The sequence below is a fragment of the Carassius carassius genome, chromosome 48 (genome assembly GCF_963082965.1).
Source record: "Carassius carassius chromosome 48, fCarCar2.1, whole genome shotgun sequence".
Taxonomy (NCBI): Eukaryota; Metazoa; Chordata; class Actinopteri; order Cypriniformes; family Cyprinidae; genus Carassius; species Carassius carassius.
This window is the reverse complement of record NC_081802.1, coordinates 17,836,043-17,855,262: the sequence shown is the minus strand read 5'-3', so window position 1 is coordinate 17,855,262 and position 19,220 is coordinate 17,836,043. Positions and strand designations below refer to the sequence as shown.

The following is a 19,220-nucleotide window of genomic DNA, read 5'->3' as shown; positions in this document are numbered from 1 at the left end:
TTAGCCTTTTGTAACCTGTTTCAGTAGCTGTGGTCCACTAAAAACCTCAAAGGCATCAGGGCTGAAATGGAGAGTAAAAAGCAGGTCTTTAGGAAGTTTTATTCGTCCAAATGCATCTTCCCATTCTTTTCTCCTCTTCTTATTGCTAGGAAATCAATGAAGTCTTATATTGTTTCTCCTGTTGCCCTCCGACTGAAAATTACATCCCAAACTCAAACAATGTGGTATAACATCAGCATTTTATTTTCTTGAGTTGTGTATTTTGAGTTGTGTCTTGGTAAAAAGCGACAGTAGCTAACAGAGTGCAACCATTTGATGTCGTCAACGCAGAATGTACTGTGTACAAAAAATAATGGCGCCCCCATATTTTAAAAACGTTGTCAATTTTTTAAAAATAACATCTTTCGAGGGTTTTCTATAACATATTTCATTAAGAGACATCATTTATGTTATATTAAGCTATACATGTCTTAATACCTGGGGATCCCTTTAATGTAATCCCAAACCCAAATGACTATGCGTGACCCTGGAGCACAAAACCAGTCTTAAGTCGCTGGAGTATATTTGTAGCAATAGCCAAAAAACTTTGTATGGGTCAAAATTGTTGATTTATTTATGAGATTTTTATGTCAAAAAATCATTAGGATATTAAGCAAAGATCATGTTACATGAAGATATTTAGTACATTCCCCACCATACATATGTAGCGAATTATCTCAAAAGGTAAATGTATATAAATAATTACAATTAATTATGATTAATTACAATTATTTATATGAGCCTCCAGTAGTAACTGTAGCAGAATTAAAGTGCCATCAACTAATCTGTTCGTCCAGCGAACATTTAGTGTAATTTCATGCAAACTCTAAAAAAGGATATTTTCGTGGCCACAGAAAACAACCTTCTTACAGTAGCCCAATAATGCATTAGAGCATGTAATATGGTTCAAAATCATAAAAGGACATTAAATTGCAAGGCAGAATCAGAAACTCATGTCATTTGTGCACAAGATTTTTATTAACTATACACTAACACAAACTAGTCTAGCAAACAAATATCCATACATACACACACACACACACACACGTACATACAAAAGGGGAGAAAAGTGGAAGCAATCATTAGAAGAACAGGGAATGAACCTATGAAAAGAGTCAGTTAACCACCTGTGTAAAACCATCCGCGTCGGTTATAACAGGGTCCATAGCTTATATTAAACATATGTTTTGTTTAGTTAAATGTATAATACTTGCATTGTCTTGGTCGTTGACGAGTGTCCGTATGCAGTCTCGGATGAAAGGCTTGATGGTTTTGAGGTTTTGGACTTGCGCATCACATTGTTCCGGGTTTGAAGAGTGATGAATTCCAAAGATGTTCTGACTCAATGGTGATTGGTAGTTTCTTCCCAGTGGAAAGTGAAAAGAGCTAAGAGAGATCAGTTGAGATCCTACGATCTTTGGTGAATGGAAAGTCAAGGCCGAGGCCTGGCACAAACTTAGGGTGTCCTTAGAAGCATTCTCGCTCAAATCATCATCTTGTCAGAATCTAGAACCGCCGACTGAAGGCGGGTCACTGATGTGAGGCCTTTAAGGTCTGAGAAGATGCACGCCTCTCAGGATTGGCTTTTCCAATGAGAAAAGCTGAAATTCCAAATGGGAGGTTGGAAATATTGGAGAGTTTTATGGCCCTACGTCAGAGAGCATGGTAATTTGAACATGGCATACGGACTCGATTGGGTGTTGATGCAAAATTACTAAAGATTGTTGGAATACTAGTATATTGCATATGTACCAACACATAATATAAACTCTCGTTTAGATCATCAGAAGAAAAATTCACAGATAATAAACATGGTAAGATTACATATAGTTAAGATTACATGAACAATTGGTTCTATCGTAAGCATGCAAAAAAACAGTATACAATTCAAAAGACAATATACAACATACACAATGACCTGTAGGAATTTTTTTGGGCATTATGTGTCTGTTTTAGACAGACTTTAGTAAGAACTGCTCTGCACACATTCCTTGGAGCAATAGAACTAGTGTTATCAGCTGATTTGTCTTTGGTTGCTATGGAACCAGAGGACTGTTTTGCCCTTTTGAGGAGTTAGTTATATATGGGGGGAAGGGTCCAAAGAACCTCATAGTTGGCCCTTTGGTTAGGTGAGGGACCATTAGATATTATTTGTTAATTATAACAAATAGTTGTGTGTCTGATTGGTCCAAATGCTACAAATATATTAAAACTTATTATTTATTTATTTATTTATTTGTAATATACATTGCTAAGAACTTAATTTGGACAACTTTGAAGGTGATTTTCTCAATATTTAGATTTTTTGGCAACCTCAGATTCCACATTTTCAAAGAGTTGTATCTTGGCCAAATATTGTATATTATATATTAATATTATTATTTTTTTAGAAAAATATTAATAATTGTATTATTAGGAAAATTAACATATTAAGAATAACTGAAAAAGAGTTTTACAAATCCTGTCAAACATCACATGGCGTGACCAACATGTAGAAACCAGTGTTTAGGATCATTCATATTCTAAATAGCATTTATTATTATTTTGAATTAGCTTTTACTTTTATGTTTTCGGTTTTCATTATAATTTTTATTTAAATGTTAGTAATTGTATGTAAAAAAAAAAATCTTTTTATTTTATTTTTAGAAATTATAGTTTCAAGTTTTGTTTAATGTATTTATTATTATTATTATTATTATTATTGTGTTTTACTTTACTTCATTAGTTACCTAAAAAGATATGAAATAGTTTAGCTTTAGTTTTGCTTGACAATAACAAGTCGTCACCTTTATTTACACAGCGAATTAAACAATACATATTGTCAAAGCAGTTTAACAGTGTTAAACATGAAAAATGTGTGGTGATAATGCAAGAGGACAATAGAAAACAGTCAGTATATCAGTTATATCAGTTCACTTTGATTCAGTGATGTCATCGTCCAGCTCAGTTCTTTTTTTTAAATATATTATTAATTCATCATATTTGATGAAAAAACTGTTTACATGTATTCAAGGGTTAAGGAAACTTACTTAAAAAAATTAAAAACTGAAAAAGAAAACAAAGCGGCATAAAGTATTATTAAAGTACTTAATATGACTCGCACAATACAGCATGTACTGTAGTCTTCATATAATAGCTTACTGTGATTTAAGTCAGCTTACTGGAATTTAAGTCATGATTAACTGATCATATTTCTCCTCAGCTGGTGGTTAACGACTGTGACAAGATCTCAACTCGAATGAGTTCCTGAATGAATTATTCAGATTGGATTTGTGAATTGGGACTCAAAAACAGTTTATTCATGAATCAAGCATTGCTACATCTCTTCTAAACTCCCAGTAACTGAAATAACTTCAGGGTGAGGAAATTATGACATTTTTTTTATTTTTAATTTCATATATGTGAAGTATTTATTTAATAAAAAGATGGCAGTAATGACAGTTGTTACATTCAAAGGCATTTTAAAATTTCCGAGTGGTGATGCCATATTTAAAAAATTCAGGCACATAATATGTTTAATTAGCATAACTATAAGCTGATGATCATTGTAGCAACGAGGCAACATAAATAAATTAGTGTGTGTGTGTGTGTGTGTGTGTGTGTGTGTGTGTGTGTGTGTGTGTGTAGAGAGAGAGAGAGAGAGTAGGAGAGAGAGAGAGAATATAAAAAGATGGCCCTATAGAGAATAGAAGCTTAAATCCAGTTTAATATTAATCAGTCGACAACCTTGCTAAACAGTTTTCTGTAGACTTTCTATTTTATCTTTTAACTTTGTGTTCCTTAAAGCTAATGTAAGCTATTTCTTGATGTTAAAATATTTTTGGGAAATTTAAAATACTAAAATACAAAAAAGTGTTAACACTGTCACAAAATGTTGTTTGTTTGAGAGGCTCAACCAAGTTACTTAGCATAGCAACAGTGGCTCAACCAATAGAATGAGTTTTGGGCGTGGCTGTTTGTCTGTCTGACCTATTAAATATAGAGGGGGGGGGGGCATTTTTATAAACAGTCATTCATTCATCTTCATTTGGTAACACAGAAATGACATGCTTTAGATCTGCCGAAAAGTGTCTTTACTAACATCAGACTAACTCAGATGCTACAGAAGTCAATAAACACTTGAACTAAATTAGTTATGCAGATATGCTGTCAGTCTGTCCCTGCTGGATTGAAGCCTGGCAAGTTTATTCAACATCTTGTGTACATTCTAAGTAGTTTACATTTAAAATGTGTAGCGAGACAGCTAATCAGTAAAATCTGCGAACCTCGTGGTGTTTGCACTTTGGGAAAGCAGAGGCAATCTGTCGCTGAGGGACAAGTAATTGACTTCTGTTGTAGCAGTGTCAGGACTGCTGTAGTTAAAGTTTCTCAATCTCTCAGCCGGCAATTTCCGAATGACCCTAAATGACCTTACTTCATGATTTCTTGCTAGTCATGATAGTCTTGCAACCCCCAATGTTTGCTCAACTGCATGCAATGATAGCAGATGATATTCGATTAAATTCATTGAGAGGTAGAGATTGCTCTTTAAAGAGAAATGTAGCTTGACAAATCAAGTGTGGGGACTCATTTTCTTTGCCCTGATAAAGTCCTTGACTGAACTGGCAGGGTGTTTTGGGTCAATATCCTGATCCAATATGAAGTGCTTTCCAAAGAGTTTGGTGGCATTTTCTTGAATATTGGTATTAAAAAAAAAAAAAAAAAAAAAATTATATATATATATATATATATATATATATATATATATATATATATATATATATATATATATATATATATATACATACATATTTTTTTTTATTATTATTATTGTTGTTGTTGTTGTATTTTGTTTATTATTATTATTATTATTATTATTATTATTATTACAGTGTGTTAACAGCGTATCACCATCTGCTGGTCAAATGTATTTTCTTGCAGAAACACACTCAATGCTCAATTGCTACAAAATATTATTTTTTGCGTTTTTTTTTTTTTTTTTTTTTTTGTCAAAAGTTTGGAGAAACAAAGTTGTTTGACATTTTGTATCAGCTGAACCAAATAATTTGCAAAATGATTCAGTGTCTGCTTATCAAATGTAAATGCAATGAATGGAATTATTTGTTGTTGTTGTGCAGGCAAACTGCAATAAACTTAAAAACGAAGTTCTGTATCTTCACAGTATATGCTAAATAATAAACTAAACATATATTTGTGACTATTAATATATTTTATTTGTTGTTTTTATTTAATTTTTATATAGTATTTTTGTCGAATTGAATGTAAAAACTAAGTTATAGGCACAGGTTTGACAAATGTTCAAAGAGTTCGTCAAACCATAACAGCTTCATAAACGGTATCGAAACAGTATTTCTGAAATCATGTGACTCGGCCTGTTCATATGCACTTCAAAGCATTGATTCGAAACCACATGCTTTGATTTACTAGCTTCAGTTGGAATTTTAAAACACATTTATAGCATTATTTTAGTTTGCTTTGCATTTGCATTTGGTTTACCAACTTATTTGGTGTAAGTTTTAACTCAAATGAAAACCTTGTCTCAGAGGAGTGTGTGATAAACTGCAGACCAGCGGTTCTCAACTACAGTCCTTGCACTCCCCTGCTCTGCATATTTTGCATGTCTCTCTTATTTAACATGCCTGATTCAGATAACCAGCTCGTTAGAAGATAGCTATGTGCATTGATTGTTACAATTGATATGATCCCTACACAGTGTTCATTGCACCCTACTCCCTGAGCAGGGCGAATCCGTTTTTTTCTCTTCCAAACATTAATTCATGGCTTTGTGCTGCACAGCTGCCTGCAGTGTCTTGATGAATGTGACATCATATACCTCTGTAAATAAATACTATATTCGTACACTTTAATGCCCTTTGAATGGAGCACATACGTTCGTTTCAAACTGGAATCATGGTGGAATATCCTGTGATGTCCACTTCGCAGGGCACTTACGTTTGAATAGAACAAATGTTGTACGTGAGAAGAGATATACGAAATATTCAGAGTGGTGGGGTGCGAGGACTGGGATTGGGAAACACTGCTGTAGATGACAGTGCTCAGGGTGTAATTCTCAGGGTCTTTTCTTGAATGTGACATCATCCAAGTGAACGTGCTTCAATAATTTACTGCTGTGTCTGTTCTATCAGAGAGATATTTGGTGTTCTGGGTAAATAATTGATTCTGCTCCGACTGTTGCTCCTAGCAAGCTCATCTCATGAGGATGTGGATGCATGTGTTTTTCATCTTTGCATGTATCGTACTTCAGCATTTGATATCATGCAAGCTTGTTTAATGGAGCTTACGGGAATAGAGTTTTAAGACTCATCGAAAGTGTGGATATTTGTGCTTAATCATTGTACACGTGTTCATGTGAGTGCCAGGGTTGTGCAGCATTCAGAAAGCATTGGACTTATTGAACTTAAATTGAAAAGAATTTGATTTGAAGTAAAAATAAATAAATAAATAAAACGATGCAGGGTTGTCATTCGAATTTTATGAGTTAACTGTGACACTATTATCTAAGTGAACAATAACACATGACACACAGTTACTGGGTAAAATAGTTTTTTTTTTTGGTTAGTTTTTGGTGTGTATTAGTTTGGTGTAAGTTTTGTTGTATTTTGTTTTTAGTTTGTGTTCTGGTATTTTTTTGCCTTTTTCTAGGATTTTAGTTTTGATGTGTTATTTTTATTTTTATTTTTTGTTGTTGTTTGTTTTGTCTTGTGTTTTTATTTTGTTTTTAGTTTAGGTTTGGTGTGGTTTTTTTTGCCCTCTTTTGTTTTATTTTGATTTAGTTTTGTTCTTGAGCATTTTGCCTTTTATTTTGGTGTGTGTTTTGGCCTTCTGTTTTGTTGTTTTAAATTTTAGTTTTGTTTGGGTGGGTTTTTTTTTAGCTTTTTTTGTTTTGTTTTGGTGTTTTTGTTTGTTGTGTGTGTGTGTGTGTGTGTGTTTGAGGTGTTTTCAGATTTGTTTTGGTGTTCTTTTAATTGTTTGTTTTTGTTGTTTTATTATTATTATATGTTTTATTTATTTTTATTTTTGGTTTTGTTGTGTTTCTTTCTTAGCCATTTTGTTTGTCTGCTGAATATCTTTGAATACAATTGAATTGTTCTGAATACAATTTGCAATTTAGTAAATACCTTCTCTTCTTTTAATTCAAATATCTGTTGATTAAAATGGAGACATTTTAAATTTGATAAAACAGAAAGGATCACTGAATTGTTGCAAGAGAGAGTTGTATAAAAAAACAACAGCACAAAAGGATACACGATGGTGCAAGGAATTTCAAATAAGACTCAGAGACCATGAACAAAAAAAAAAGTCCTCTCATTCTTTTTCGTGCCTTTCCACCTGTCCCCCAGATGTGATTCAGTCACTAAATTAACTGTGCTGTCTTTCTGCTTTTGTTTGGGTGGCAGAATGCTGGCCATGTCCAATCAGCTGGGCTCTGTAGTGCATCATCTGGATTGATGTGGCTTTTCATTATGGCATCGCCAGGTGTCAGCCCAGGATTCACACCATAGCTACGGAAATACTGAAATGCTCTGCAGTCCTGAAAGCAAACATGACCCAATAATAGCCAGGTGTAATAGAATGTTTCCCTGGCACTAATTGTCTCTAGCTGTCCTCTGAGAAAAGCCATCAGTGCAGGTTTTGGGTGGTAACATTGTTTCTGGTTAAACCTCTCCTTTTCAGCAGTGATTTATTTTGCATTGGCTTAAGAAAGCAAGATCATTTAGATGACAGTGTTTTCTTAAAGGGCCCGTCCATTCAAAAAGACATATACTTTATATTTTTTGTGCAAACTATTCCTTTAGATAAACACAATGCAGGTTTCTCTAATCCTTCCGTGTATTTTTAAACTCTGGCCTCTTGTTGAAAGCAAATGCTGATTTACTTCTACACACAATCCAAACCTCTAATCATTGTGAAGTTATAAGAGAATAAAACGCAGTGTTCTTTAGTGCTCTTTTATTATGTGATGTGATTTATTCACGCATTCCAAAATGTGGCATTTCCCGCATTTCTCTCACCACCCTCGTATTGCCTGTTTTCATTAAAATGCAACCGTTTCCATGGTGATTGTTGCCACAAAGGACTAAAAGAAATCATTGACAATCATGCGGCAATCAGCAATGTTTGAATGAAAGACATGAAATGCAAAATGCATATTAAAGGAGGTATAAGGGAGTGGATGGAAAGCAATAAGCAGGCTCAAAATTATGTTTTATTTATTTTTTTCTTCCCTATGATCACACTTAAAAGTGTTTATGCCCTTTCATGGGTGTACATATTTTTATAAGAATTTCCTTTCAATAATTTATTATTCATTATATTCTTTTCTTCATTATCTTATAAGGACAGATCTATCATTCTGACTCTTTTTTACTCCATTCCCATCAAAAATATCAAATTCAATTTAAATTCAGAAACATAAAATTCATCATTAAAGTGGTGTATTTCATACAATATAGTAGATATTGTCAGTGTCATTGAACCAAAAGCTAATTTGTGTCCATTTGTTTGTAGATCAATGAGATGCAGTGGCCCAACGGAGAAATGAAAATCCCCATCTCAGTCTGCAGTCTGCCCTGTAAGACGGGTCAACGCAAGAAGATAGTGAAAGGCATGCCATGCTGCTGGCACTGCGAGCCCTGCGACGGCTACCAGTACCAGTTTGATGAGACATCCTGCAAGCTCTGCGCTTACAACATGCGTCCAAATGCCAATCACACGGGCTGCCAGCCCATCCCAATTGTCAAGCTGGAGTGGCATTCGCCCTGGGCCATCATTCCCGTCTTCCTGGCTATGCTTGGCATCATCGCCACCACCTTTGTTATGGCCACGTTCATCCGCTACAATGACACCCCTATCGTACGAGCGTCTGGGAGGGAGCTCAGCTACGTTCTGCTGACAGGGATATTCCTGTGTTACATCATCACGTTTGTAATGATCGCAATGCCAGACATTGCCGTTTGCTCCTTCAGACGAATCTTCCTTGGGCTGGGAATGTGTATTAGCTATGCGGCGCTTCTCACTAAGACAAATCGAATTTACCGCATCTTCGAGGAAGGGAAGAAGTCTGTTACTCCACCTAAACTGATCAGCCCGACGTCTCAGTTAGCCATCACGTCCAGCCTCATATCCGTCCAGCTCTTAGGGGTCCTCATATGGTTCGGAGTGGATCCTCCAAACACCATAATCGATTACGACGAACAGAAGACCATAAACCCTGATAAGGCCCGAGGGGTTCTCAAGTGTGACATTACAGATCTACAAATCATTTGCTCTCTAGGTTACAGCATCTTGCTGATGGTAACATGTACGATTTACGCCATCAAAACGCGAGGCGTTCCGGAGAATTTCAACGAAGCCAAACCTATCGGATTCACCATGTACACCACTTGCATTGTGTGGCTCGCCTTCATTCCCATTTTCTTTGGGACGGCACAATCTGCAGAAAAGGTAATGCTTGTTTTAGTACTTTTTACGACTTGCATCGGTTTCTCAGTTTCAAGTACTTACATGTCATTTGCGCTTGTTGATTTTACTTGATAACTCGAGATTTACTAGAGAGAATTTTATTTGCCCTCATCTCGTTCTAAACACAAAAGCTCTTATTTGTCTGTGAAAAACAGAAAATAGGAATTTTGAAAATAAAAGTTGCAGCTTTCCCATTTTTAGAATTAGATTTAAATTTAATTTAGTTTTATCTTAGTGTTTGTTGCCGAGGCAGCATTACCCATTTTCATTACAAGTTTTTAAGTTTGTTTTTAAATATATATGTACACACACACACACACACACACAAATACACATGCACATACACATACACATACACATACACACACACAATATATGAGAAAAACTAGCCAGTGGTATCGCTTTCTGTGGGGGACTGAATCTTACACTATAAAAAATAAAATAATAAAATAAAAAATTACTCCAGTAGCAGTATTAATGTAGATCTTTTACTTGTAGGCACTATTTTTCTTTGTCAAACCCTGATTTGCATATTTTTAGTCTAGGCAATTGAAAGTGTATTGGTCCAAGTGTCACCCCTTCTTTCATTTACTTTTGGCCTCTTTTAGGGCGTGAATATTTTACTTGCTATAATTCCCTTTTAAGGCTGCTAAGAGTCTAACCCTCCACATGCATGGCTTTCCACTCAATTTCAAATTCATTTGCAGCCTGATGTTGCCGTAATGGCTCTATTTTGTAATACCTGTTTTGCAAGCTCCAGGCAATCTAGACTGTACCACTGAGATCATCAATTTTTCATCCATTCCTGAAGAAATGAAAAATTATATTTCATCACAGGGTTGCCATCTCAAGAAACGGAAGGGCAAATAGGTATTAATAGCACAGTTAAGGATCAGAATCAATGTCCCACAACAATCTTTTAAAAGACAATTCATTAGCATAAGGACATTTGCTCATTATCTGCATACGAGACGAATGGTTCAACTTTTTTCTCCTCTGTGCCAGAACTGAAAATCAATTACCTAAATAAAAGAGTGTGCTGATTTCAGCATGTACCAAAGCCAGATATTGTACCATGATGGCTGCCGAAACCAAAACATTCTTATTCGTTATGGCCTTTTAATTATTTTTCTAACACACGGGATGCTGTTTTAGGCCTTGATAAACATGCTATGGAACATGACATTTAGCTTCCGGAAGTTCCATGCGTTCTATCCAGAGAAATTGTAATTGTTTAATTGTTTACTAATACTATATTTGCTATATATGCATTCACACTTGCAGCAATATTTGGTAGTTCTGTATGTTGTTTCAGGGTTAGCATCATCTGAGGTCCTCTATGGGGGTGACATCATCTCTTCTCAGGTGTTCCGGATCCAGACTGAAGCTTGTCTAAATCCAAATTACCACATGATGTAAATCCTGTGGCAAAACAGAGAAACAAATGGAGACATAATTAGTGTAGGCTGTTCCAACCAATTTAAATTAATAATTTTAACCCAAGCTAAAGAATAATAATGCACATTTGATCAGATATAACTGCAGTCCCGAGTTATGATATGCATTATTTGAATGCTTGGCAAAAAAGATTTGGTTTTAATCTAGATTTAAACATAGAGAGTGTGTATGAACTCCCGCACATTATCAGGAAGGCTATTCCAGAGTTTGGGAGCCAAATGTGAAAAAGCTCTACCTCCTTTAGTGGACTTTGCTATCCTAGGAACTACAAAAAATCAAGCGTTTTGTGACCTTAGGGAGCGTGATGGATTGTAGTGTGGTAGAAGGCTAGTTAGGTACGCAGGAGCTAAGCCATTTAGGGTCTTATACGTAAGTAATATTTTGTAACTGATACGGATCTTGATAGTTAGCCAGTGCAGAGACTGTAAAATTGGGGTAATATGATCATATTTTCTTGACCTGGTAAGGACTCTAGCTGCTGCATTTTGGACTACCTGTAGCTTGTTTATTGACGAAGCAGGACAACCACCTAGAAGTGCATTACAATAGTCCAGTCTAGAGGTCATGAATGCATGAACTAGCTTTTCTGCATCAGAAACAGATAACATGTTTCGTAGCTTGGCAATGTTTCTAAGATGGACGTATGCTGTTTTTGTAATATGGGAAATATGGTTTTCAAAATACAAGTTACTGTCTAATATACAGGTGCATCTCAATAGAATGTCAGGGACAAGTTCATTTATTTCAGCAATTCAACTCAAATTGTGAAACTTGTATTAAATAAATTCAATGCACATCGACTGAAGTCTTTGGTTATTTTAATTGTGATGATTTTTTCTCACATTTAACAAAAACCCACCAATTCAATCTCAACAAATTACAATACTTTATAAGACCAATAAAAAAATAAAAATAAAGTCGTGGCCTAGTGGTTAGAGAGTTTGACTCCAAGGGTTGTGGGTTCAAATCTCGGGCCGGCAATAACACAACTTAGGTGCCCTTGAGCAAGGCACTGAAGCCCCAACTGCTCCCCGGGCGCCGCAGCATAAATGGCTGCCCACTTCTCCGGTTGTGTGTTCATGGTGTGTGTGTGTGCACTTTGGATGGGTTAAATGCAGAACACAAATTCTGAGTATGGGTCACCATACTTGGCTGAATGTCATGTTACTTCCTTCCACTCAAATTTGTTAACATGCTTCGATACAGCACTCTGTAAACAGCCAGCTTCTTTGGCCATGGATGTTTGTGGCTTACCCTCCTTGTGAAAGGTGTCAACGATTGTCTTGTGGAAAACTGTCAGATCAGCAGTCTTTCCCACGATTGTGTATCCTAGTGAACCGACCTGAGAGTCCATTTTGAAGGCTCAGGAAACCTTTGCAGGTGTTTTGAGTTGATTAGCTGATTGGCATGTCACCATATTATAATTTGTTAAGATGGTGTGGTTTTCTGAAATGTGAGCCAAAATCATAACAATTAAAAGAACCAAAGAATTAAACTCTGTGCTTTGAATTTATTTAATACACGAGTTTCACAACTTGAGTTGAATTACTGAAATAAATGAACCTTTCCACGACATTCTAATTTATTGAGAAGCACCGGTAACACCCAGAACTTTGACTGTAGAGGAAGTAACAGTACATCTGTTTAGTTGCAAACTTTAATCTATGAGATTGTGTGTACTGTTTCTTGGTCCAATAAGTAATATCTCTGTCTTATCCAAATTTAATATGAGAAAATTATTGGTCATCCAATCGTTTGCATTTTTAACACACTATGTTAGCTTAGATAATTAATAAGTTTCATCTGGTCTCGTTGAGATATATAGCGGAGTATCAGCTGCAAAACAATGTAAACTAATCCCGTATTTTCTAATAATATTACCAAGGGGCAACATGTATATTGAAAATAGCAGAGTACCTAGGACAGATCCTTATGGCACTCCATGTTTTACTGGTGATAAATGAGATGAGTCGCCATTTACATTTACATTTACATTTAATCATTTAGCAGACGCTTTTACCCAAAGCAACTTACAAATGAGAACAATAGAAGCAGTCAGATCAACAAGAGAACAACAACAGCATACAAGTGACATGACAAGTGTCAGTTAGTCTAGTACAGAACGCATAGCGAGGTGTTTTTTTTATTTTTTATTTTTTTTATGAAAGACAAGAAAAGTCCTATTATTAGTTGGTTGAAATTCCTCATACAGATCATTTTTTGCAGGAAGGGGAACAATTGAGCAGACACAACTTTTTCAAAATTTTAGACATAAATGGAAGATTTGAAATGGGAATTGAAACTGTATTAATTTTAAATATTTTTAACTATTCCTATTAGGGTCGACCCCGAAAATTCGACAAATTGATGCTTTGATTCGAGGAGCCTGATTCGACTACCAATCTAACAGTCGAATATTCGCTGGGTGTTACTGATTATGCCATTTTGACTAGCCTATATGGTGGAGCTCAAATGTCTGATATCACATAGAACTACCAGTTTTCTCCCAATAAGTTAATATACAGCCTATTATGATAAAGCTGTAAGAATCTGAAAAGAAATAAACTTCAAATTAATATTTTAAAGTGCGTGAATAAATCCAACCACCCCTATAGATTTATGTTTCACTTTCCATAATCCGTGACCGACAGAGGAGCATCTTGGCGGCAGGGATTTATAACTTTAACAAGACTCAAATCTTCAGCGCGCGCAGCTCAAAACCGAAATGCAGAACATTAATAACTTCTGTCATATAGGCTAACTTTATAATGAGAGCACTATTGTAAAAAATGAATAAAATAAAACAGTTTATTGTTATAGTTTCACCAACGTAAAGTGTTAGCTATCTGTTCATCAAAACATAAAACATTATTTACCCCATTTATATCTGCAAGTTGTTCATTACACATTTTCCCTGTGTGTTAACATCAATAATTATGTTAGTTGAATGTCTGACTTGACTCTTGTTAATGTATTTTGCCCCACCCCCAAACATACGATTCGACTATCAGTCGAACATCGGCAAGATTCGAAAATTCTGATTCGACATTGAAAAACCTTAGTTGGGTACACCCCTAATTCCTATTCAGCTTTATATTTTTTAGTAGCATTGGTCACTTTCACTTTTCATTTCAGTAAGGTGCCAGAGCAATACTTTTCGTTTTTTGATAGATTTAATTTGTTGACAGTGACAACAATGCGAATCAGAGAAGATACCAATAAAATCAATTAATCAACTAAATCAATTATATTCATTATAACATTCAGTATAAATGTATATATATATATATATATATATTTTTTTTTTTTTTTTTTTGAAGAAGAAGAAGAATTGAATACATTTTAAGATTTAAACATGTATTCAATTATTTTACTTAATTTCCTTTTTTTCAGGTAGTTTCTAAGACATTTTTGTTTATTTATCTGGGAATTTATTTTAGAATACAATTTTTATTTATTTTAGAATATTGTTTTTATTAATGACAGCTAAGAAAGAATTGCATATAGTTTTGTCTTATATGTTAGAGTTTTAAACAATACTTTTTTGCTTCAAAACCTTTTTTCCCCATCTCTGGGCTAGTTTATTTTGCTTAGTTTTGATATTCACAGTTTATTAGAAAAACACTGGTGGAACCAAGGCCATGCAGTCACTGCTACAGAGCCCATAAAGGGACATGCTAGTGAGAAAAAAATAATAATGATATATATATGTATATATATATATATATATATATATATATATATATATATATATATATATATATATATATCACAAAGATATTTGCTCTCCATCGAAAAAGTTCAGACAAACACTTTACAGACTGCAGTAGTTCAAACAGCTTCGTACATTCACAATGGAGCGGCTCAGAGAATTTTATTTTGAACTTGAACTCAAGTATAAAGAAATAGACAATGCCCCTAAAGAGTTTTATTTTTAACTTAAACTCAAAGAAATATGGTCAGTGGTTAGTTCAAGGCAGGAATTTGCACATTCTTTAATATACTAACAGGAAAAAAAAATGTGTTGCTTATTTAACTAAAACAGTGACATTGTTGGGCCAAGTTCAGTCCACACCTTATTATTAAATCATATTTTTTACAGACAAGCAAAGCCCAGAATACAAAAACAATGCGCTATATTACACATTTACACATATATAGCATTTTCTCCTTAGTAGAAAACTTAATGTGAAACTGCACGTTCCATTCATTTCTGGGCTATTCTAAATTTTCTGTGCATAGTATATTTTATTATTATTATTATTCATCCATTACGTTACTTTATAATTTGTATGGGAGGAAATCACTTAACCTGCAGTTAAGTGTTTAACGCATTCATATTCTGGATTCATCTGCTTGCCTGTGCATATTATACATTTTAAATAATCTGTATTACAAAGTGTTTTTTCATTCAGCAACATTTAGGTTTTCTTTATAATGAGTTTCAATCATGCAGAAAAAAAAACGTAACATGATCCAATAGTCTGTTAAAAGTAATTTGTGTACACTTACATCATGGAGACATCTAGATGGCATCTGCAAGACGTATTTTTTTAGAGCCTTTGCTCACCTCCAATATGTCTCTAGAACATTTTCTAACAGATTACAAATAGACATTTAGAAGATGCCTTTATGATGTTTATGATTTAGATTGTATGTGAAACTGACATCTTAAAGACATCTATCAGAAGTTTGTACACAGCAGATGCTTTCCAGACTAAACTATCTTTAACAGACATTTTGTAGACGTACTGGACGTGTGCTATCGGGGAAAAATCTATGAACTGCTCCACTGGGAACGCACAGAACAGTTTGAACTGAAAGCTGTAAAATAAACAGGAAGTGTTTGTCCAAACTTAAAAGTTTTGTGAGGAAACGCAAAAGCTCTGAAAAACATGTCCCTTTAGGTGCTCCATACACTTCTGCTCTCTACAGCCGAATCAAATCTCCTTGTCGCCACAACAATGAACCATTTCATCACATTTTTCCTGATACTTGTTTTCACGACTCTTATTATGCTTAACCCCGCGTAAGGATGCGGCTTTTCAAAATGCAAATAAAAGCGGTAAATCATGCGCTGGAGTCTGCCCGGGTTACGGAGGAAAGAGATATAGCCATGGATTCCCGTGACTATGACCTGAACCCGGCTGGAGGACAACGGAGATGATGTACAATCCTGAGAGGCAAACAGCAGCTCATTAGAGGGAAGAAACGGCCTCATCTGTGCAAGAGCCTACAGGCGTGTGAAAGCCTGACGTCAGCCGGCCATCCCAGCTGAGAGGAGCTGGCCTTTGCTGCTTGTCATTACTTACCTGGCAAGAGTCACGCGGAATACAAATAAAGCTCTTCTGTCTGACAGAGACGAGCCGCTGTGAAGTGTGTGGCTGCATCCGAAAATTGAAAAATATTGCCTTAGGAGGACGCATTCCAATGTAGGAAGGCATCAAGGCATGTCCAAATTCAATGTTAGCTTCAGTTCCTGTCTCCTGAGATGCTTTCATCTGGCCGATTTTTGAAGGCAGCATAGATGTATCCTTTGCTTCCTTTGATATCCCACAATCCCGTGCGTTCCATTCTATGACAGTTTGGCCAAAAAATAAAGATCGTTGGTCAGTTTGTGTGTAAATGTATGTTTTTGATCAACGTTTTCCACTTTTTACATAATTTCTAGCGAGAAATTAATATTACAGTAACGGAATATCCACTTAGTTATGACCAAAGCTTTCTATATTTTGCTGTAGATCATTAAACCATTACTCTGCCTCAGAATACTATCCAAAATCAGTTTCATGAGGTACCTTCGTGCAAAAACGTTGTCTACAAAGTCATTGCCTTATACGGCAGCGGGGCAGCAAGTCACCTGCCTAAGTTTTCGGATGCAGCCTGTGTTTACATGCACGGGAAAGTGGCACCATCTTTGACGAACGAGTCACAAGCACAAAGAGAAGCAAGCTTTTCAGAATTTGGCTAAATGAAGATAATGACTTCACTCAGCTATGTGGCATTGCAGGCAATGTGTTCATGGCAGTAGTGAAAATAAGGCACTTAGGATTGTTTGCTGGCCGGCCTTAATCTTAAGAATGACAGGACAGGTCTCTGTGAGGCTCAAATACACAAAAAGGAAGTATCTATTACAGTGGAACAGAGTAGCAACTGAACATAACATTTATTAATTTATTTTATTATTATTACTAAAACATTTTTGGGCTATTTGTATTTTATGACTAACCTTAGCCTACTAGGCTTCTGAAAATTTTACCAAAAAATTAAAAACAACACTTATATATTAAAAATATTTAGTACATTTTTGTTTAAATATACTTTATACATGCATGTATATATTTAAGAAAAATGTTTTATACATAATAATACATAATAAATAAACATATACATGTATGTTTATATATTACATTCACATTTATTCATTTATTCATTTATTATATATATTGTTGTTGTTTGAAAAGGTCTTTATTTTTTGCAATTTAATAAAAAAAAGCTAACTTCCTCACATTCTAGATACATTGCAAACAAACTGAAATATTCCAAGAGTTTTTATTATTATGCTGATGGTTATGACTTACAGCTTAGGAAAATTAAAAATTCAATTTTAAACTTTATTAGTTTGATTAATTTTGATTATAAATACTGGGTACCTCTTGGGCTAGTTTAGAACATGCAGCCACAATTATGGGAAAGACTACTGACTTGACAGTTGTCCAGAAGACAATAATCCACACCCTCCACAAGGAGGCTTACCTGCTGAAAGGGCTGGCTGTTCACAGAGTGCTGTATTAAAATATATTCATAGAAAGTTGACTGGAAGGAAATAGTGTGGTAGGAGAAGGTGCACAAGCAACAGGGATGACCACAGCCTTGGGAAGATTGTCAGGAAAAGCAGATTCAAGAACTTGGGAAAGCTTCACAAGGAGTGGACTGAAGCCAGAGTCAGCACATCAAGAGTCACACACTCAGACGTCTTCAAGAAAAGCGCTACCAAACCACTTCTGAAATAGAAACAACATCAGAAACATATCTTACCTGGGCTAAGGAGAAAAAGAACTGGACTGTTGTTCAGTGGTCCAAAGTCCTCTTTTCAGATGAAAGTAAATTTAGCATTTCCTTTTGAAATCAAGGTCTGGAGTCTGGAGGAAGACTGGAGAGGCACAGAATCCAAGCTGCTTGAAGTCCAGTGTGAAGTCATTGATGATTTGAGTGCCGTGACGTCTGCTGGTATTGGTCTATTGTGTTTTATAGAGTCCAAAGTCAATGCAGCCATCTACAAGGAGATTTTGGAGCACTTTATGCTTCCATCTGCTGACAAGCTTTATGTAGATGCTTATTTAATTTTGCAGCAGGACTTTAGCACCTGCCCACGATGCCAAAACCACTTCCAAGTGGTTTGCTGACCATGATATTACTGTGCTTGATTGGCCAGCAAACTCAATTGACCTGAACCTCAGAGAATATATGAGGAGCTGAAGGCTGCTATCAAAGCAACCAGGGCTTCAGTAACACCTCAGCAGTGCCACAGGCTGATCGCCTCCATACCACACAGCATTGAAGCAGTCATTTGTGCAAAAGGAGCCCCAACCAAGTATTGCGTGAATAATTATATAATGTATTATACATATATTAGTGGTGGGCCGTTATCGACGTTAATGTGCTGCGTTAACGGGACACTCTTATCGGGCGATTAAAAAAAATACCGCCGTTAATCTATTCTCAAACTTGGGTTGGGAGCTGGGTCTATACTATGTGAGCTATGATGACTTTCATCTTGATATTTTAGCGTGGATGTATACCTAGCCGAATCTGTAGGGGGTTAGAACGAGTCTTCGAACCTGTATGTATGCCTACTGTGAAATTACCACATCAAACGTGACGTGCCAACATGGATGCAGCTGAAGCCGCCGGGTTTGCTTCAGGGAATTTTTTTTTTTTTTTAAAGAAGCTTCCCAATGGAAACCTCGACAAGACGTATGCCTATTTCACACTTAATACGTCTTCAGTGCGTATGCAGTCCATGTGTGTTTCGTATGTGGTGCAGAAGCAGCACAGACTCATACTCATTGTGCTTTCACACAGGACGCGTTTGCAGTCCGCTAGTCGGTACGTAAACCGATATGCACCGCTCATGGAACGAACTGATGGGCCGCAACCGTGTGAACGCTGGAATCAGTTAAAATTGGTGCGTAAAAAAATATGAAATGCATACGCACTGCAGACGGATTATGTGTGAA

The 19,220-nt window shown here is 35.7% G+C and overlaps 1 protein-coding gene across 4 annotated transcripts in view; it reads left to right on the top strand.

Moving 5' to 3' along the window:
* LOC132131193 (metabotropic glutamate receptor 7-like) overlaps positions 1-19,220 on the top strand; it is a 235,591-nt gene that overhangs the window by 170,265 nt on the left and 46,106 nt on the right. For all 4 annotated transcript variants that reach the window (XM_059543192.1, XM_059543190.1, XM_059543191.1 and 1 more), the window contains one exon: positions 8,569-9,504. In XM_059543192.1, coding sequence (XP_059399175.1) covers positions 8,569-9,504 — 936 coding nt within the window. The remainder of the gene's footprint in view (positions 1-8,568; positions 9,505-19,220) is intronic.